Source organism: Xenopus tropicalis, chromosome 6 (genome assembly GCF_000004195.4).
Source record: "Xenopus tropicalis strain Nigerian chromosome 6, UCB_Xtro_10.0, whole genome shotgun sequence".
Taxonomy (NCBI): domain Eukaryota; kingdom Metazoa; phylum Chordata; class Amphibia; order Anura; family Pipidae; genus Xenopus; species Xenopus tropicalis.
The window spans coordinates 130,745,360-130,766,684 of record NC_030682.2 but is presented as its reverse complement, the minus strand read 5'-3'; the positions used below and the strand labels follow the sequence as shown (position 1 = coordinate 130,766,684).

The following is a 21,325-nucleotide window of genomic DNA, read 5'->3' as shown; positions in this document are numbered from 1 at the left end:
GTCATCTGAGGTATTTATTGTCTTTACTATTGTATTGTCTACTATACATAGCAACATCACAACAGTTTTCTTTCTTTCTTCTGACATATTCTCATGACTGGATCACAGTTGTAAAACTAACCAACAGGTTAGAACCATACTTTAAAATCACATATCATTTTAGGGTTTTTCTCCTGAATCAATTTCTATGAAACGTTTTCTTGCTGTTGAGAAAAAAATGAAAATGATTAGTAAAATGGGTATTATGAAGAGAGGAGAAGATAGAAATGAATTTGGTTAATCTCACCCAAAGCAATGAAGTCCTCTGTTTGTCTGTACTTGCTGGGTGACATAGGGCCATTAAATAGCAGAAGGCCGTTGCCTTTCTCAGTAATAAAATCCAAGGAGATTTGGCTTTCGTAACAAAGAGCCATAGGAGGAAACCAGGCATAACCCTGCCCTATGAAGGTGTGTTTGGTTTGCTGGCATTCTGGTCCGTGGAAAGACAAGGGGCACTCACACCTATAGAAGATAAAAACATAATTAGAAGGTTTAGAAGTAACCACCCTTAAGCAGAGAACAGTGGTAGTCAAAACACCAACATCCACAGTCACCAATAGTAATGCAACTCAAAGAGCAGTGCTGTGTATGAAGCATACGTAACAGGCAGTTGCCCACTCATAATTAGTGGTAGGGTTGGACTTGAGTACCCGGGACCCTCCAGAAGACCTTAAGGTCCCACCAGAAGGGCCCACTTCCCCACCCCTTTTGCTTGATGCCAAGCTCACAAACTGCCCTCACACCACCCCCATCACAATCTTCTACTGGCCATTGCCCACCAGGACCTATTTTAGTGGGTCTGGAGCAGCAGGGCCCACTGGAATCGTTACTGGTATCCTAGTGAGCCAGTTGGGCCCTGATCAGCAGTGACAGACCGCAGCTAATTTCTGCCAAATGGAAGTCAAAACTCAGCTTAACATATAGTACATTTGCAAAATTAAGATGAATTACTTTTTTAATCCATACGTACATTTTATCTTGTGTGATCAATAACATGAATAAAAACCAAGACATCCAATTTTAAATATGAGAAGAATTCACCTGTAGCCCATGTTGCCATCAACACAGATGCCCCCATTAAGGCAGGGATTTCTTTCATAGGAGGAACAGGAGAGGTGCTGATGCTCTCGGGAAGGGCAGGAGCAGAGGGCTTTAGTCAATATGGTTACAGAACCAAAGGAGACGCTTCCTGCTGTTATCATGGTGGGTGTTTGTTTGTACGAGCTTCTTACTAAACAGCCAGTCTGGTGACTGCATTTAACATTCTCACATTCATATTCACCAATCTGTGTCACCTGGACCCCCAGTGTGGATTCTATCTGTGAAAAACACAAGTCATCTGTTAAAGGGGAAGTCCACCCAAGAGGGCATAGCTGAATGAACAGTACTTGATTTGCAAAATGCTGGCGTTCAAGCACAATGGAACAACTAGTCTGTGCAATGGGAACATCAAACAGACCACAAAAATAAATAGGATTTTTGTTCCTTTTTAACACAAAAACACATCTTCTCCCTCAAGGTCTAGAGTACTGGCTGCAACCCTGTGGGGCTGGTCTAGGGAGTCTGGAGCAGTGACAAGGTAAACTCAGGCTGAAGGTTAAATTTGGGTGAGATTTGGAGATAATGGTCTCCTAGAATCTGAAAGCTCAGATCTCAATAAGTGGGATATTTGTAATAAACACTTATTTGCTAATCTAGATATTGTTGGAACTGTGGCCAACTATGATACATTAATATTTTTTTTTAAAAGGGGCCTCTAAACAAAGGACCTCTGGTCCAGGGGAACACTAAAGAGTTTGTTGTGAGGGCCACTTAAAACACATCATCACACCTTCTCTCTAGAAGAAGCCACAATCCCATTCAGTTTCTCTGCTTGGTGCCTTGTGTCCCCAGACACTGCAAACCAAATATCCATACAGCCGGAAAGTCCAGGGGTGTTCAACACACTGAATATATGAATGTTGTCCAGCTCAGCCTGCAGGATTTCCAGGAGTAAATACTTCATCAGCTCATATTTACTGATTTTATCTGGTGGCCGCAGGACAAAGTCTTCTGCAGTGAAGCCTGAGAAATTGAGAATACAGAATAAATAACAAGGATGTATCAGGTCTGATCCATTTGCTTTATTAAACTTTTCAGTTGTAATGATTCTAATGTCCCGCTGTATGAATGATCTAATGCTCTGGTTGGCTACAAGTTGGTTCGGTCCAGCTGAGTGAACTACGAAAGCAAACAGATAGAATGTCATTATATCCGTTGCTCTGGCCCCAGTGAATCCCACCTAAGAAGTACTAAATAGTAGGGACACAATTTCATTTTATACCACATACATTAGTACACATACAATAGACAAATTATAAAATACTTATTGTATATGTATTTTATTTGCTTTCAGTTCATAGTGGTTGTTAGAAAGCACCCCTATAGTGAGATGGGGCAGTTCTAAAAGATTTTAGTCTGAATTCCATGTTAGTAGTTACATATGTGTCAATGTCATAACATTAATATACACTTTTCAATGTTTAACTAACAAAGAGTGTTCCTATTGTATCACAAAATACTATTTTCACCTTTAAGTACCAGTATCTGTCTGGGTGTATACAGCCTCTAGCCCAGCAGTTCTTCTGAGCTACAGCCTCTACCATTTGCAAAGGGATCCTGGGAGCATTAAATTAATTGTTATACAATCATATACTGTGCGTAAATCCATTCAACCTTACCGGATATCCTTACAGATATGGCATTCAGAGCAGCTTCTTCTGTGATATCATGTACTACAATCCTTACAGTTGATATAACATCTGGCCAGGTTCCATCAGACACTTTTACTCTTAGCTTATAGACACCGGGTATGGCCCCCTCTTTCATGGTTAGCAGGCCTGTTGCTTCATTAAGGGAGAAGACTCTGGGACAGATGGGAGAGAGATAGAAAGGGCTATAAGAGCTATGGATCAAAATGTCACAAATAAATCTTCCTAGCCTCCTGGCCTGGCCCTTATTTGCACAATGTTAATTGAAATGGAAGAGTTTAAAGCAAAAGTAAAATGTTTTGTATGCTTGCAATAATTAAAGTTGTTTGTGATGTCTATGAAATGATCAGTACATCAGTGAATAGTTCCTTTCATTTGCTGGTTTTCTACAATTTCTTCCTAGAAGTCTTATGTAAAATATAATATGGCTGCATGTAAGGTGGTAGGTTGGCTGTCTAGTTATACAAGATATTGTCTTGTGTACATTATTTGCTGCAATGTTGACCATACGTACACCATAAAACCTAGAGGGCTGCTATAGCAAGTAATAATTGGGACAGATGATGAGAAGTAAAAGTAACTTGGTTATTTCAGAAACAGGTCATCATTTTTGATTGATTATATTTAGAAAGTTTGATGTTTGAAGGTTCATGTATAAAACTTTACCTTGACTTTCCTTCAAGATAATACATTTTGTGCTCCCATTCATCTAAGTCTGGAGCTGGGACCTTACCAAGAGTGACTGTTGGAAGGATACCTACAAAGAAATGAAGGGATTTATCTTTTATAATATTCAAATCAAGAATATCCTCCAAAGCATGTCTGATTAGAAACAACTTGGGGGGCTCAAAAACTGCTTATACAGATTTTGGATCTATAACCCAGAATGCTTGGGCCTGGGAGTTTTTTGGATAAGGGGTCTTTATGTAATTACTAAAATATTTTTAAACACTGCAAAAGCCCCAATAGAACTGCTTCAATAATAATATAATTAATCAGTAAAAATAAGCATTATAGTGCCCTTTCCAACATTTACTTCACTGCAATAAAAAACATGTCTCTTTATAAACTTTAATATTGCTGTCAATGTTGGACTAGAAATTGCTTTGTCTTGGTAATATGTAACTGAAGTCTTTTTTTTAAGTATTTTAATAGAATTTCACCAACAAAACTAGAAAGGGAATTTTGAGAACAGACTTCATGTTGGTTTGAAAAACATGATGTCACTGAATGAAATCTGATCTGTTGTTGGCTGGCTGTTGTTGGATCCACCCAGTTTTTTTAACCTTGGACCATAATTATATTATTACAGGTATGGGACCCCTTATCCGGAAACCCGTTATCCAGAAAGCTCCGAATTACTGAATGCCCATCTCCCATAGACTCCATTTTAATCAAATAATTCAGAATTTTAAAACTGATTTCCTTTTTCTATGTAGAAATAAAACAGAACCTTGTAATTGATTCCAACTAAGATATAAATAATCCTTATTGGATGCAAAACAATCCTATTGGGTTTAATTAATGTTTTATTGATTTTTTAGTAGACTTACGGTATTGAGATCCAAATTACGGAAAGACCCCTTATCCGTAATACCCTTGGTCCCGAGCATTCTGGATAATGGGTCCTATACCTGTATATAGTAAAAACCACTGTGCAAAGTTTGGGGACCCTGGTTTTAATAGTGTGTAACACCTATTTGGCCCTTTGGGTGTGGTGCAACTACAGCCAGGCCTGGATTTGTGGCGAGGCCACAAAGGCCCGGGCCAACAGCAGCACAAATTTAGGGGCGGCATACTGCCCCGCCGCACCAAAATGTTCCTCCCATACAGAGCAATGGGGACCTCTCCTGAATGGAGGCAGCCTCAGGGCGCTCGGATAAGAAATCCGGAGCTGACTACAACTCACTTAGGCTGTGTGAAAAGTAATATAAAGAATGGATACCAGAAGGTTCTTTTGCGGTAAAACCTAAATCCACTTGTTTATTGTCCCAGACAATTAGTCCACAGGATTATTGCAGATACTCACACAGAGGATATAGCAGTTTAAACTTTGAGGAGAGAAAGAGAGGATGTCCACCAGTTTATCCCACCTCTACAGAGTGTGGGCAGGGTAAAGACACCAACAGCACGGCACCACTATGGAGAGCAGTCTGGATGAGTATCTCAGGTCCTCAGGATGTGTACCTTAGCTGTGTAAGGATCCCAAACAGCCAACTATGGATCAGGAATAGGAACTCACCTGATTCCTGCGTATTAACTGTGGCCCTGCACTAAGGCAACAATGCCTGTAAGGAACAGTACTTCCAGCTACTTCTCCTGGTTGGAGCCAGAAACTGCTCTTTCTATCTGACCTCACTGTCTCACTAGAAAGTGCTCTTAGTATATTCCACTAGAGTCAGATAGTTCTCTAGGGTAAATGGCTTACTGGCCCCCTGTTGATCCCGGGCTCAGTGGAACTTCCACCAACAGATGCAGCCAAAGAGGATCCACCCCTTTGCTAAACACTATATTAGAGTGCAAAGGGAGTGGTCAGCCTATGAACCAATAAGGCACAGAATGCAAATGGTAAACTAGATACATGGGTCTTTGCCCAGTAACAGGATAAAGAAGGAAATTGTAGGGTATAAAGCCATAGGAGCATATTATCCCTATGGGTCCCTACAAGTGTCTGAATGGCAGCAATTTAAATTTCCCCACTGAAAGTCAATGAGTGACATCTGATTGGCAGCTGGTGGCTCTGCCCACTTTTTCTAACCTGGAACTGCAGTTACCCAGTGACTAACTCTGCAAGGTTTAAAGACCCTAGGATTAATAGTTAAAGAATGGCAGCCGTTTAAATTTAAAACCAATAAAAGTCAATAGGTGAATTATGATTGGTGGTTGGTTGGTGTGCCCACTTATTCAAACCTTGAGTTGAAGTCACCCAGTGACAATAAATTTCAATGGATGAAATCTGATTGGCTGTTACTGGCCCAAACCACTTTTCCTATTTTTGAACTGCAGCCCCCCAGCAACAAACTTTGCAAAGTTTGGGGACTAAGGTGTAAAAATTGTGGGACTGACAGCATTTTACATTTCACCATTGAAATATGAAATGTCATTGGCTGTTGGTAGCTCCACCCACTTTCCCTAACCTTTAACCTTAGTACCCCAGTAACCAACTGTAATAAGTTTGGAAACACTGGCATTAAACGTGTGAGAATGGCAGCAGTTAAAATTTCCCCATTAAAATCAATTAAATAAATCTGATAAATCTGGCAAATCTGACTGAATTCCCAAACCTTGAATTATTGTCACCCAGTGACTAACTTTGGGGACCCTGGCGTAAATAGTATAAGAATGGCAGCATTTTAAATTTCAACCAAAACAATTTAATAGATGAAATCTGATTGGCTGTTGGTGACTTCACCCACTTTTTCAAAACTAAAAATGCTTTCCCCTGTGAAGAGTTTGGTTACCCTGGTATTAATACTATGAGAGTGGCAGCAGGTTGAATTTCCCCATTATAAGTCAACAGGTAAAATCTGATTGGCTGTTGGTGACTCCACCCACTTTTTTATAACCTTGAACTGCAGTTACCTGGTGCCTAACTCTTCAAAGTTTGGGGACATTAGTATTAATATTTAAAGAATGGCAGCAATTTAAATTTAAACCAATGAAAGCCTATAGGTGAAATCTGATTTGCTGTTGTTGGCTCCGCCAACTTTTCTAAATTTGGAATGTAGTCACCCAGTGACAAACTGTGCAAAGTTTGGGAACCCTGGCATTAAACCAGTAAAATTCAATAGGTGAAATCTGATTGGCTGTTGGTTGCTCCGCCCACTTTTTAAAACAGCAATCACCTAGTCACCACTGGTGTTAATACTGCGAGAATGGCAGCAGGTTTAATTTCCCCCACTGAAACCTGAATGGCTGTTTGTAGCTCCACCCACTTTTGGGCATCCATGACTAAGTGATTCAAGTTTGGGGAGTGCAGCCTCAAAGCTTTAAGATTGGCAGCAGTTTCAATTTCCCCATTAAAGTCAATGGGTGAAATTTGATTGGCTGTTGTTGGCCCCTCCCACTTTGGGGTCATCCAATAAATGTTGCTACTTCATTCGGGGTGACCCCATGATTATGTTATTCAAGTTTGGGGGGTGTAGCTTCAAAGCTGTAAGTGCGGCAGCAGTTTGAAAATCTTCCCTGTCAAAGTCAATGGAAAAATTGGGGGGTTCGGAGTGGCGCCAGAAAAAGATCACTTAGAAAAGCACAAGCAACCTGCTCCGCTATACGGCGAAGAAGTGTGGAGAGTTTGGGTATTGTACCCCTAAAACTGTAGGAGGAGTAGCGTTTAGAAAATGGGGGGTGCTAAGAAGAAGAAAAAGAAGCGGAAGAATAAGCTGAAGTCGAAGAACAGTATGTTGGGGTTTTCAACCCAATATAATGAATGACTTTCAAGAAAATATCACTGATAAATAGTAAAATGCAGCTTGATCTAAGCAGGAAAACATATTTCCTCAGCATTTTCATAGATAATGATGCAAAAGGTACGTCTAACTAGGTGCAAACGTGAACAAAATGCATCAGAAATCAAATGTAATCAAAAGAAGTTTTATAAATAAGTAAAGCTGGGAATACTGGTGAAATATTTAACTTGTTTATCATACTTCTAACATTTAGAAGTTGGGCACTCGGTTTGAAAGAGGACACCTACTGTATATCCACCTGTACTTTTTACAAAGGGATATAGTTTTGTACATTCCTGTGTGAGAGAGAGATACGAGCAGTCTGGGAAAGGAACAGATACAACTGAGATGTTTGTTACCTTTGTAGCTGTAGACTGTACAGTCCAAGTGTCCTGAAGAATGAGGATGGTCATTTATGTCTCCAATAAGAATGGTTAATGTGTTGGTGGAGGACAGAGGGGGATTCCCACTATCAGTTATTAAAATTGGCAAATAAAATACCTGATGCACTTCCCTGTCAAAGCTACGAAGAACAGTGATTATTGCACTTCCATTGTGAAGATCCTGAAGACTGAAATCGTGGACATTAAATGGATCGTGCACTAAAGAGAAAGCAAACGGTGCCCCATTAACTTCTGTGTCATTGTCCCGCACGTGTAATAATGTTGAAGTCTTGTTTACTTGTAAGATATGTGGACTCTCTGTATTTTCCCAAATCATGGGACTATACTGGGCTTCAAACTCAGGTGCGTTGTCATTCACATCCCCGATGATGATCAGGACACTCGTACTTCCAGTGAGTGCTGGCTCTCCTAGGTCAGTGGCAAGTATCACCAAGTTGTGTTCAGCCAATGTTTCTCTATCTAGGTGACCAGCCACTACAACCCAGCCATCAGTGGCAACAGAGAAAAGACCTCCAACGTCAGAAGAATTCAGAATGTGATAGGAAAACTTTCCATTCTGACCAGAATCTAAATCAATTGCTGATAAGTGAACTACGGTGGTGCCAATGGAAACATCCTCTGGCAGCGATATCGCTTCCAAAACAGCCGGGTAGAAAACAGGTGCATGATCATTTGAATCTTCAACTTGAATGACGCAGTAAGCAATACTATAGAAATCCATGTCTTCCACTTTTACAGTCAAGTTAAATGACCGTTCGTGGATCCTTTCATAGTCCATCTTTTTCCGCAGCCGGATTATACCCCGTTTGTGAATTTTATCTGTCTCTATAAAGAACTTTCGGTCATCATCTCCTCCAATGATGCTAAAAGTCATCATAGCATTTTCTCCTTCATCCAAGTCCCAGGCATACAGGACTGCCACCTCACTGTTAATGGTAAAGTTTTCTGGGACCATGGCAGTATAAACATTTTGTGTAAAGACAGGAGCATGATCATTGATATCTGATATGAGTATGGTGGCAGTGCCTGTGCCAGAGAGCCCTCCTCCATCTTTTGCCTCAACAACAATCAAATATTTATCATTTTTCTCCCTGTCAAGTGAGCCCAGGACGGTGTAAATGGAGCCAGTTGATGGGTGAATAGCAAACAAGTTAAGGTTGATCTCATTCTGTACATTTTGCACAATTCTGTATGTAAGGAGTGCATTCCGCCCAGACTTGGGATCATCCAGATCAAATGCTGTCATCTCCATGACAGTAGTGTCTGCAGGAGAATTTTCTGGTATATATCCCATGAAACAGCCATCGGTTGTACATAAGAATGTTGGTTCATTATCATTCACATCTTTGACATCTATAATGACATCAGCAAATCCCGTCAGGCCTTCCCCGTTTTCATCAGTAGCAAGAACAAGGAAACGCCACGTTGCTCGTTGTTCCCGGTCTAGTTCCTTCTGGATATATATTTTTCCATTGAATTGGTCGATAATAAATTCACTATTGGCTCCTTGTCCATGCAAAGAGTATTGAAGAGCGCTCTGATCTGCTTCTTGGTCAGGATCAGTTGCGGAAACCTGTTATACAGCACAAGAAAAATGGTCATTAAAAATACACATAACAATTGTATAGGCTAGAAATGCATCTTATAAACAGGATTTGCTGTACTGGCTCAGAAAAGATCTTTGCTTCAACACTTGTCTCATGTAGTTTCATATCTTAGGCTGCCCTCTATTCTATTGTTTTCTGGGTATACATGGATATACTTGGATCCTGATTGGTACATTTGTCATGGTCAATTGTCATGGTCCCCAATCAGAGTCCACAAGTAGTCTCCAACAGAATATGAAACTACAAGTGGCAACTTTGTTTGCATGCATCACCAAAGGTCTGCTGGCTGCTACAGTAGCCTAATGCAAAAGTAATACATGTTACATAATAACAGGTTTGCTGAAATAGAACCATAATGAGAGAAAATATCAAGCTTTTACCTGTAGCACATAGACTGGGAGATCAGTTATCGCTTCAAGAATGCTGCCGTGGAATTCGGTCTGTGAGAAAATCGGAACTTCGTCATTCAAGTTAATGACATTAATAAGAACAAGAGTATGGTTTTCCCACTTGCCATCAGAGGCCACAAGCCTCAGCTCAAATTGGGTGTCCTGTTCGTAGTTTAAAGCTTGAGTTATGAAGATTGCTCCGATCTCTTGATCTACATCAAATATCCCCTTGGAATTTCCATTTGTAATCTGATATCTGAGTTTTGCATTGGCTCCTGCAGTTAACAATAACTTGTTATTATTCTGTCATTCTGAAAATGTAATCATTTCAAAGTCTTATCTAGACATGATTTCATTGACATGATGCCAATTATACACCTATTGTATACTTAAGTGTATCCTCAATAATAAGATGGCCCTTAGCGGTCATAAAAATTGTGCTCTTGTAACTGCAGTCAAGGGCCGATATAAGGTACCCCTCTAGAGTTGGCTTATTGGCCTATATATGGGGCCTATCTGACACATATTGATTTTAATTTAGATAGCTATCCATCAAACAGTTTAAATGCTATCAAAAGGCTCCTTTCCTGATGGGTCTGCTCAGTTGTGATCCAAATGTTGGAGCAGGGGATAAAGAATCAGACATTACAATTTGGCCTAGCACATGCTTTCCCAAATTTGACAAGATCCCTTCATTTGGAAAACTAGCCTAACAAACATATATTTAAGTGTGTTCATAACTTTAACCAAGAGAAGCAACATAGACATTCTCATGCATAAATGTAGGTATATCTTTGTAAGATTCACTTTATTCCCATCCATAAGTTTGCATCATTATGAAGGGTTACATACACAACTGTTTTGGGCAGCAGAACTTGGCCATATGTCTTCCCAGCACCCGAATAACCACTTCTCATGCCACACAGCCAGGCTGGGGGAGGTAAAGTGGAAATACTAGTGCAGGGAGATCTTTTGCACTCTTCAGAATTATAAGAGTGGAACTAGAAAGAATGGCTAGTAAAATGACATGCAGTCAATTTCCCCACCTTATGGCAAAAATAGCCCTGATTATATATGAAATACAATTAACAATTCTGATTTTCCATTGAATGTGGCATGTTGTGCAAGATGCTTCAGAAAACCATGTATTTGTCCTTGAGAAACCCAGCACTGAAAGTTTCCATTATACACGCATATGGAAAGAACTGAAAGGTGTGGGTAGATGTGTTACAATATCTCAGGATAGAAGGGGTGGATGCTGAAAGCTGGAAAGGAGTAGAGCTGTAATTTTACCCAGACATAAAGACCTAAGGGCCACCATGGATACAAGGAATTAGAACTTCTACAAAAGAATATAAATAAGATCACTATGTGATGGAGCAAACAGTTTAACAAGTAGGAATGTTGTTTATGAAGATTCGCATTCATCCAGGTCATGATATACAGTATCTAGTAGAATTAAGTCTAAAACAACTGGACTTTTTTTGAGTTTTTCTTGAAAATGTTTTACCACTCATCCGAGTGGCTTCTTCAGTTCAAATGACTGGTAGGGAATTCCCCGGTATTTAAACTCTTGAGGGTAGTACAGTCACAGACATCCAATCACAATGATTCCATTGAACTTATTCAGTTAAGTGTTAGCTGAAACTGACAGGTGTAAGAAGTAGAAGTAGGAATGTTGGGATGCATGAAGGGATGAGGCAGGAAAATGTTGGTCACTGGGTTCATGTGTGTTTTGGGGCAGAACAACAGGGGGCCCAGAGAAATCTTTGCACCAGGATCCATTGGTCTCTATTCATGCTAATAGAAAAGCTCATTCCTTGATTCAACCAGCTTTGCTCACATGAGGACATATTTCAAAGTGCTGAAATGCATTTAATGAACTGTACATTGTTAGGAAAGGGATCCTTTCTTCAAAGAACTTACAATGAAAGCATATGTACCTTCATCTTCATCACTAGCATTTACTGTTATAACCACATAACCCACATCTTTATCTTCTTCCACACTGGTCTCATATCTCTGCATTGGGAACCTTGGGGCATTGTCATTGACATCACTTACAAATATCCTTACATAGGCCGTATCTGGGGAGGAAACATAGCAATCATTTATCACAGATACAAATCAAAGGCCTATGCTAAAATATGGGTTCTTGGGGAATCTGATTTAGACTAAGCAGAAGAAAACAGTTCAAGTCCCCCACTCCTAAGAAAAACTCATATCAAATATTATTTGGCTGGTTGGGCTTATACCAGATTCATCAAAGGCCATGTGCTATTAATGGGCCTGATGTGAATTATACACATTTTACTTGTAGCATAGCAAGTAGGGATATGTCTTAAAGACATTGCTAGTCATCTCATATGATTCAAGCCTCTCCAAACAGATTTACTTTGCATGCCTACCTGAGTTTGGTTGGCCTTGTATACATGTTTACCTGAGTTTGGTTGGCCTTGTATACATGTTTACCTGAGTTTAGTTGGCCTTGCATACATGTTTACCTGAGTTTGGTTGGCCTTGCATGCATGTTTACCTGAGTTTAGTTGGCCTTGCATACATGTTTACCTGAGTTTGGTTGGCCTTGCTTTTCTGGCCTTGCTGATTCTGAGGAGTCCTGAGACTGGACTTCAATTAAGTAAGACGATTGCTTCTCTCTATCAAATGTTGACCTTGTATATATAACCCCACTTTCTGAATCAATGGAAAAAAACTTATGGTCTTCGCTTCCATCCCTCAGTATGACATACGTAACCTGTATGACAAAGATGGGCATATATGGGCAAAACACTGATACTGTAAGTAAGTACATATTTCTATTTGCATGCTGTCATACAAACCTTTCCATGGAGACCAGAGTCTAAATCAGTGGCTAAAACCTGTGCTACTGAGGTATCGATTTCTGCTCCTTCAGGTACGGTCACCTCATAGGCAGAGGAAGTGAAGAACGGAACATTGTCATTGACATCTGCAACAGCAATCCATGTAAGTATAAGTAGAGAACAAATCCTGTATATAGCATTTATAGTTTACTTAGCCTTTCCTTACCTGTAACGTTGACATAGACAATAGCAAAAGATGCCAACGGTACTGCCGCCACATTCTGGGCCCTTATTTTTAAAGTGAAGAACTGTGTTGCCTCATAGTCAAGAGGTTCAGACACCAGTACTGAAGCTGAACTACCTGACCTATTGGGTTTAAGGTAGAAGCGAATCGGATTGTTTGTCTCTGATACTAAGCCATCCTCCATGTTATATGTAACTCTTGGGTCACCACGTGGAGAAACAGCCTTGACAGTCTGCAATGAATAAATCATTTTATAATTATTTACTGTACAATCTATAAACTTGTGTCAATGATATAGTCTACAATCACTTTTGAAGGAAGGATTACCAATAAATAGAAGCCCTTTTGTTTGGGTGGAATGGAAAGCCTCTATAATACACGCATTATGATATAATGATAATATATACATTTATAAAAGCAACACATGAAAAATAAGTCATTAAGTACTGAGCGATGCCATGATACAAACAGGTCAGGCTAAAGGTTTTATAATATTTGCATTTTATAATTTAAATATCATATTTGGTCTGGGTTAAAAGGAGAGCTCTTCTATTCACTGAAAAATGTGTTGAAATTGAATTGGGTTAAATGCTGACCTATAACTTACATTTTCAGAGTTCAGGACAATCATCAAAAGGTTTGTTGGTATATAGACCACATCCACATAAATACTGCTGTATATCTACAGACTACATACCACAATCTTGGTATCACGTGCCACATCCTCAGGCACAGACACCCAGTACTTCGACTGCTCCCATTGTGGCGGCTGGTTGAGTACATTAGTGACAGTCACGGTGAGCTCCACATTGCTACTCCGATTCCCCCCATCTGTGGCTACAATGTGCCGAGTGATAAGTGAGGTCTGACACATAGATAGGTAGAAATTAGTGACATTAGGTGTACCGGCCCTTATTTACCTTGCAGCAGTCCAATCATATGTTTACTTTCAGTATTGTAACACAGTAAACCTAATCAAAGACAAATGCTCATTGGTTGCTATGGATAACTCCACCAGAAGAAATTTGCAGTGGTGTGTCTTCTTGTTCCTACTCAGTTATTGACTGTTTACAGTTATTGGATATATGAATCACTACTCCCAGTGGTTATACATTCAGGCATTAGGCCATTTCACATGCTATAGGAGGGCTATGGGAGGAGATAAGGCTTTAACTGAGGGAGTAACATTGACCCTAAACTTGAATTCACTCTACCATATAAATGCTATAATTGCATTAAATCCTGTATATTTGCAGATGTGCTTATTTTACAGCTTACCTGGGAGATGGGCTGATTAACATACACCCATCCTGTGCTGGGGTTTATCCTAAAATATTCTGGTTGTTGCTGAGCTATAGAGTAATTAATGGCAGCATTGACTCCTTGGTCATCATCCAGTGCAGTGGCACGAAGGAAACTTGTCCCAACGGGTGTGTCTTCACGCAGGAAATCTGCAATTGTACCAAGAATGGTTTGCCACCTTATAACAGGTGTAAAATAAGTTTAAAGACAATTGTGTTAGTGTAGGGACAATGCCAGTCGTTAATGAGGTCCCTCCTCTTTAAGGGGTTTCTGCCCTCTTCTCTGCTGGAGCCTTGAATGCCAACCCTAATTACTCCAGAGGTAAAACATAAGGGCTACATTTCATTTGTCAGTTACTAATTGGATAGGGGCTTTAAAATACTATAATAAATCACTGCTACATGGTAGAACCAACCTTGGGTAATGTTATACATGTTACATGCTAGCAAGGATGACTTTCTAAATTCAGATTAAATAATGAAACTGGAGCAGAGAGCCCATCATTTCCAATCTAGCCATTTATGAAGAAGAATTGAGAAACTTTCCATTCCCATGCCAGACAGTCATTTTATTTTCTCTCCATGTGCCTCATAAGCCAAAATTGTTTTGAGGCAGATAAAGCCCCTAGAACTACCCGGGACATGTGATCTTTTAGTGCAATTTTCTTTTTACAGAGCAGAAAGTAGAACTACAGCCTTGCTCTGCCTGTTGGACAAACTCCAGCCTAAAAGCCTATCATTAACCAGCTCTGTTGTATGTTTGGCCTATGCGTTGTGAAAGGTTAGCATGCATAACTACAAAGAAACCCCCCAATTGCACTCACATTGGTAGCGACTGTTCTCAAATTTGGGGTCGTTATCATTGATGTCAGCGATGTGAATGGTTACTTGACAGATACCAATTAAAGGCTCTTGCGCCTGATCGGTGGCAATCACGGAAATGCTGTATTCCCTCTGCTTCTCTCGGTCAAAGCTTTGCAAAGTAGTGATCAAACCTAGGTAGAGGGTAAGTTGTTTAATTCAAGCAGGTGGAATTAGTAACTTACAACAGCTGGTGGTTTGCGTTCCTGACATTATTTATTAAGTTGTGGATGAGCATCAAAATGCACACTAAACAGGAGTAATATTTGTGATTGTTAAAGGAACAGTAACGCCAAAAAATGAAAGTGTATAAAAGTAATAACAATATAATGTACTGCTGCCCTGCATTGCTACAACTGGTGTGTTTGCCTCAGAAAGACTACTATAGTTTATATAAGTAAGCTGCTGTGTAGCCATCGGGGCAGCCATTCAAAGGAGAAAAGGCACAGGTTACTTAGCAGATAACAGATAAACCCCCATTATATGGGGCTTATCTACTAGTTATCTGCTATGTAACCTGTGCCTTTTCTCCTTTTTTCCAGCTTGAATGGCTGCCCCCATGGCTATACAGCAGCTTATTTATATAGTAGCTTTTCTGTAGCAAAAACACCAGTTTTTTGCAGAGCAACAGCACATTATATTTTAATTACTTTAAAACACTTTAATTTTTTGATGTTACTGTTCCTTTAAGCCTCATCATCTCGATCCCAAGAGTTTCTTACAGTGTGCTCTGTATTTTTCTTTGACTCCATCTTCAGTTCAAGGGCCTTCGGTTTCATTTTTAACCAAATAACACACAATCTGACAATATTTTCTAGTGACTGAAAAGTTGGTTCACCCAGCAATCAGCCAGTGTTTGGCCAAAGTAAGTCAAGAAAATAGGAACAGGTGGACAAGGAATAGTCATTGTAATATTGACAGCCCTGAAGTGAGCCACTATGGGATTCTCTAGTGTGAACACATACACATACAGAAGAAAATTCAGTGATGGGTCTTCAGAGGTAAGGAAGGCAAAAATGTTTGGTTTGGAACAGCAGTGGGAGTGGGCCGAGTGCTCTTTGAGGAACAGTGAATTCAGCCAGGAATGTATGGAGACACAACAGAAGACATGTAGGGGGAATCTTGGCAGTTAGATAGGATAAAGTGGCAGGTTTTGACTGTGGTGTTGATGCTACTAGAGAAGGAAAACATGAAGATTACCTACAGGCAGCATGTTGAGTCCATAGGGTAAATGAGCATGCCATAAGTAGTAATAGATAAAATGAGGGAAGAGATGGTTTCTGGGGAAAAGTTGGTAAAGGACTGCTGGGAAGTGGGCGGAGAATGGAGCAGCTGGGTGTGGCCTACCAGGAGTACATAAGCTTTGGTGCTTACTATTTTTTGTAAGTTTAAAGACTTTTGGTCATCTACCAAACTGAAAAGCTTGTTGGAGGTGTTAAAAATTCTATTGTTGCTGCCTCATAAATGGTATTGAACTCAATAGCAAAGAGGTTACTAACCCAAAATGGTTTGAGCTTTTAGAGGTATAGTTATTTTTAAGGAGACAGGATAAAGTAGTGGCTGGGCCAAATCAAGGAAACTATTCAGAACCAGTCATTGCTTATTAGTATACCTCAACAGGCTAATAATAGCTATCAAATCTGGATTTTAAGTAAAGCATTCAAAATAAAACGTCATACAGATTTGTTTTTTACATGGTCAAACCACAGGATTCTCTATTTACATTAACTGAAATTGCCTTCAACCGTGAAAGGAGATTAATAGTTGGGTTAGTGGTGTAGCTTTAAAGGAAAAGAAGAAAGTAGAAATATTGATTACCTGTGTCTGGGTCAATGCTAAAAGCCAGCCTTGTCCCCTCTCTGTGCATAAGGCTGTATTTCACTTGTCCATTCAGGCCGCTGTCGGCATCATGGGCCTCCACTTGCAGGACAAAGGTGCCAGGAGGCTGGTTTTCTAGAACTGATGTAACTTCACTGTACTGAGCACACTTTGGGCAAAAACAAAGAATTTATATAAAGGAAATGCCATAGCTTTTATAAGTAACTTGGTGAAATTCAAGGGAATGTTCAACTTTATATTAACCTTAAGTAAATTGTAGGTCTTTCATTCTGGCTTCCAAACTGCTGCCTGTCTGGTAGCTGCCTAGCAACCGGATAGCATGAGAGTAACTAATTGCACATTTTCTTTACATCATAATGGTTTGCTTCCCTTTTAAATTCCTATATTAGTAATTTAACCTATACAGCAGGCAGGTTTGTACAAACGTTAAGCAATGATACCCATAAGGTTTTTGTTCTGTTATTTAGAGCACATTTCCTGACACACATCAACAAACTGGGGATTGGTTCAAATAAAAGTTGCAAAATGTCATATTGTTTCAAGAACAAAACGTAAAAAAAGACCGGTCAAAAAGACTGATAGTTCAATGTGTTGCTTAATAGAAAAACAGGGAATAATATGATGGATAGATTTAAAGACATCAAAGGACTACGTAAAGTTTAGGAAGAGCATATAATCTCTCAGAAATGCCTTCCAATCTGCAAAAATGTAAATTGCTGGTGTGATTGCATCAGGGTCGCCATCAGAAATCACAGGGCCCCTCACAACAAAATTTTCTGCCCCCCCTCCCACGACCTGCCCCCCCAATGGCCCCTTCCATCAGTACAAAGGACACACAGACATTGGTAGCCAAGGCCCTCTAAAACATTGGTAGCCAGCATACCCCCATCATCCTCCAGTTACCCCCCTTCCACATCCTCCAGCTCCCCCCCACAGCATACTCCAGCTCCTCCCCCTCAGCATCCTCTAGCTCCTCCCCCCCAGTATCCTCCAGCTCCTCCCCCTCAGCATCCTCCAGCTCCCCCCCCACAGAATCCTCCAGCCCCCCCCACAGCATCCTCCAGCTCCCCCCCAGCATCCTTCTCACTATCCTCCAGCTCCCACCCCAAGCATCCAGCTTCCACCCCACCCCCAAGCATCCTCCAGCTCCCTCCCAGCAATTTCCTGCAGCTCCCCCCTCTTGATATGTGCCCCGGCTCCCCCCTGCATCTGCACAGCTCCCCCCCAGCGTCCTCCTGCGACAACTGTCTCCCCTGTGACCCCTGATGGCGGCCCTGGATTGCATGCATGTTGCTTCGGTTCAATCTCCCCGTGTATCACCAGCCTAAGGTGACTAAAGGAATGAGTATTTATGTGTTATTTTCAATGTTCTTTGATTCAGACATAACTGTTTTAAGGATCTGCCCAAACTGAAAGGAAAATCAGCAGAATGAAACTTTGCATTGAAATCCCTTTAAAGTACTTTTCTCTTTATCTATGATTGAACTGATCCTACATAATCCTTTTCTGAACTCAAGGAAGATCTCAGAGGCTAGAGATAAAACCAGTTCAGCTCACCTCCCTGAAGACCGGCTTGTTGTCATTCACATCATATATTCCCACAACAACCTGAGTAAAGCTACGCAGAGATGAAGGCCCTCCTGAGGCATTGTCATCAATGGCCGACACATTGAGCAAATACTGGCGTTTCATTAACTTTGGCCGAGGAGTCTTACTGAGTTTTAAGATACCTAAAGTTCAGATACAGTATTAAAAAGTCTTGTTTCAACCATTTACACAGTTAGACATGAAATATTTAATGACACAATTGTTATTTTCACTAGTAACAACTGAATGAAATGTCAGCAGAATAATTCTAAAGCCAAATATTAATAACGTTTATGTAGAGTAAGCAGCATGTTATTGCATGGAGGGGTACCTTTCTGGTTGTCCAACTCAAAGTTACCCTCCTCGTTCCCTCCAACAATCACATAGGTCACACCATCCCCATCAGGATCTTTAGCATGCACAGTTGCCACCAATGTATCAGCGCCTGCATCTTCTGAGAGGAAAGTGTTGTAGCTACAAAGTCAAACAAGAGGCCAGTCACACTATGCAAAAACTCCAAAACACAAAGTTTCAAGTACAACAACTGAAGCATTTAATGACTTTCAGAGAGGCTTGGATGACGCCTTGGACATGCATAATATCTGATGCTACAATGATCTCAAGATATATAGTTACAGTCTATTCCACATTCCCCATAGACTGAGTTTTTCTTACTTAACGGAAGCTTACAAACTATAGAGTGATATATGAAGTCATATAAAAATTTACTAAATTCCCCTATATACTTATATTCTTTTATATATACTTTATTCTTTTACAATACAAATGTACAATATTGTTATTTTAAGACAAAATGACATTTACATTCTTACACAGTCTGGGAGAAAACAGGTGCCTCGTCATTAACATTGGCCATACGGAGTCGAACAGAAGCAGTTCCAGTCAGAGGAGGTTTCCCACTATCTACGGCTACTACCACAAATTCGTACATGTGGTTGGCACGTTCATAGTTCAGGAGCTGGCTGGAATGGATGACACCTTGAGGTGTGACGGAAAATTCCAAACTCTGAGTATAATAGGAAATCTCAGCGTTGGATCCAGAATCACAATCCTGTGCTAGAACTGTGAGAGAATTCTGCATTAGTATCTAACACCATACAATGAATTGCCTTCCTGCTGGCCACTAGTCTCCTGTCTATGTGGCTAGCTTTCACCAATGGGAATTTTATTTATCAGGATAACCTCAGAAAACAAAAGAAATGCTGGAGAAAACTGAACTGTGGAAGAGAAAGTTTATGGGTAGTGTTAAAAGGATTATGGGCGGAGAATGGGATACCTAAGGGCTCTGGCAGACGGGGAGACAGCGAAAATGTAAATCGCCGGTGGGATGGCATATGCAGTGCCTTGTGAGGAAACTTCCACAATTTCAGGAAAACGCAGCGCCACGTGTGCCATCCCACCAGCGATTTACATACTAGCCAGTGGGATGGTATTTCGGGGAGATTAGTCGCCCGCGACAAGGGAGATTTGTCCCCGTCTGCCAGAGCCCTAATAGGGAAGGGGTGAACTTGAAACAAACTCAGAAAGACCACAAGAGAAGGTTATTGCAAAAGAAATAGGGAAGGTGGGACGTGTGTGTCAGAGCTGCCAGCACTTAGTTAAGAACATTTGCTTAACATTTGGCACCCCCCACTGATTTAGCCTTTCCTTCTCCTTTAAGCTGGCCAAATATTATAAGACCCTAAGGTGGCAATATCATTTGGCCTGTCACAATGACAGGGACAGGGATTTTGGTGTCTCTTCGATCGGCCATACACACACCGAATATCGTAGAAAACTAGGTCTCGACGGTTATATCGGTGCATGTATTATTATATTTAGGAGGGACCCGTACACAGGCAGATAAGCTGCCAAATTGGCAAATCTTAAATCTGCCCATGTTTGGCCATATTTATGCTCGTTACAACTGGATATTTGTTGAATCTTTGTGAGACATCTTTCCTATTCTGCCCCCTTTACGCCCAATACTCCTGCCATTTGCATTACTCTGGCAGAATTGGGCTGCTGTAAGCCCTGCCCTGGTTCTTAGACAGAAGATACATTTTAATTACAGCTTCCCTTTAGTATAACAGATGCACAAATGACAATACTGGAAACGTTCTGAGCAAAGTCCCAAGGTAATGTACTATTAATTAAGGAACAGACAGGTGGCAGGGAGCAAACAAGAAGATACAAAACAGACACCTTGCAGCAAGGACGTGCCCACAGGGATCGTTTCCAAAATACTGTCACGGCTGTAGATAGACTGTAGGAATTCTGGGGAGCAATCGTTGTCATCTGTGATATGAATCATTACCTGAAGAGAAAACACAATGACACTAACATAGGGACTATGGCCCATGGCTGTTTGGATCACCCCTGCTTGTAGGCCATTGTGGGGGTCCTGTCTGGAGCATCATCTTATAAATGTGTGAAAAACATCTTGCTCAAATTTTGGGAAACAAATTCATTTTAGTCTGTATTTTATGGCACCAAAATATTACCTGTGCCGGATATAGAGTGCTGGATATACCAAATTTACCAATGTCTAACAAACAGTGGCATAGCTAGGAGTTGGTAAACTCCATTGGAACATAATTTTATGGCCCCCTGAAACTTTGGGAACAAGACCTTTTTCATAACCATACATACTGAAATTGCTTAATAGTCTGTGTCATACTGGCCCCTATAAATTTAAAAAAATAAAGGAAAATCCAGTAAGAGCCTATAGAGACTGTAAGCCAGAAGTACCTCTGTGACGCTGCTAAGCCCACTGTCCATCTCCAGAGCCTTCACGAGCAAGTGATAGAGGTGATGCTCACTCTCATAGTCCACTGCATGTGTCAGACTCAGCTCCCCACTCTCCTGGGTAATTGCAAACAGACCGCTAGGGTTCATGAGCAAGAAGTATGAAATCCGCTTGTTTTGGAAAGACACGGCTTCCACAACAGCTATTCTGTAGGAGACAAGGACAAAGAGCTAGATTAGCATGGCTTTTGCTTCAGGAATTTCCCATCATCCCACAAAGATGATG

General features: G+C 40.6%; 1 protein-coding gene across 2 annotated transcripts in view; it reads right to left on the bottom strand.

The window, feature by feature from the left end:
- Nucleotides 1-21,325, bottom strand: part of LOC100494953 (neural-cadherin) — a 45,941-nt gene that overhangs the window by 13,856 nt on the left and 10,760 nt on the right. For both annotated transcript variants that reach the window (XM_031903479.1, XM_031903480.1), the window contains exons 4-23: nt 21,043-21,247; nt 20,497-20,608; nt 19,125-19,374; nt 18,623-18,765; nt 18,262-18,434; nt 16,684-16,852; nt 14,829-14,999; nt 13,982-14,154; nt 13,401-13,568; nt 12,686-12,935; nt 12,478-12,605; nt 12,206-12,392; nt 11,581-11,724; nt 9,629-9,912; nt 7,597-9,214; nt 3,456-3,546; nt 2,760-2,944; nt 1,871-2,103; nt 1,081-1,358; nt 287-501 (exon numbers count right to left, since the gene is read on the bottom strand). In XM_031903479.1, coding sequence (XP_031759339.1) covers nt 287-501; nt 1,081-1,358; nt 1,871-2,103; nt 2,760-2,944; nt 3,456-3,546; nt 7,597-9,214; nt 9,629-9,912; nt 11,581-11,724; nt 12,206-12,392; nt 12,478-12,605; nt 12,686-12,935; nt 13,401-13,568; nt 13,982-14,154; nt 14,829-14,999; nt 16,684-16,852; nt 18,262-18,434; nt 18,623-18,765; nt 19,125-19,374; nt 20,497-20,608; nt 21,043-21,247 — 5,177 coding nt within the window. The remainder of the gene's footprint in view (nt 1-286; nt 502-1,080; nt 1,359-1,870; nt 2,104-2,759; nt 2,945-3,455; nt 3,547-7,596; nt 9,215-9,628; nt 9,913-11,580; nt 11,725-12,205; nt 12,393-12,477; nt 12,606-12,685; nt 12,936-13,400; nt 13,569-13,981; nt 14,155-14,828; nt 15,000-16,683; nt 16,853-18,261; nt 18,435-18,622; nt 18,766-19,124; nt 19,375-20,496; nt 20,609-21,042; nt 21,248-21,325) is intronic.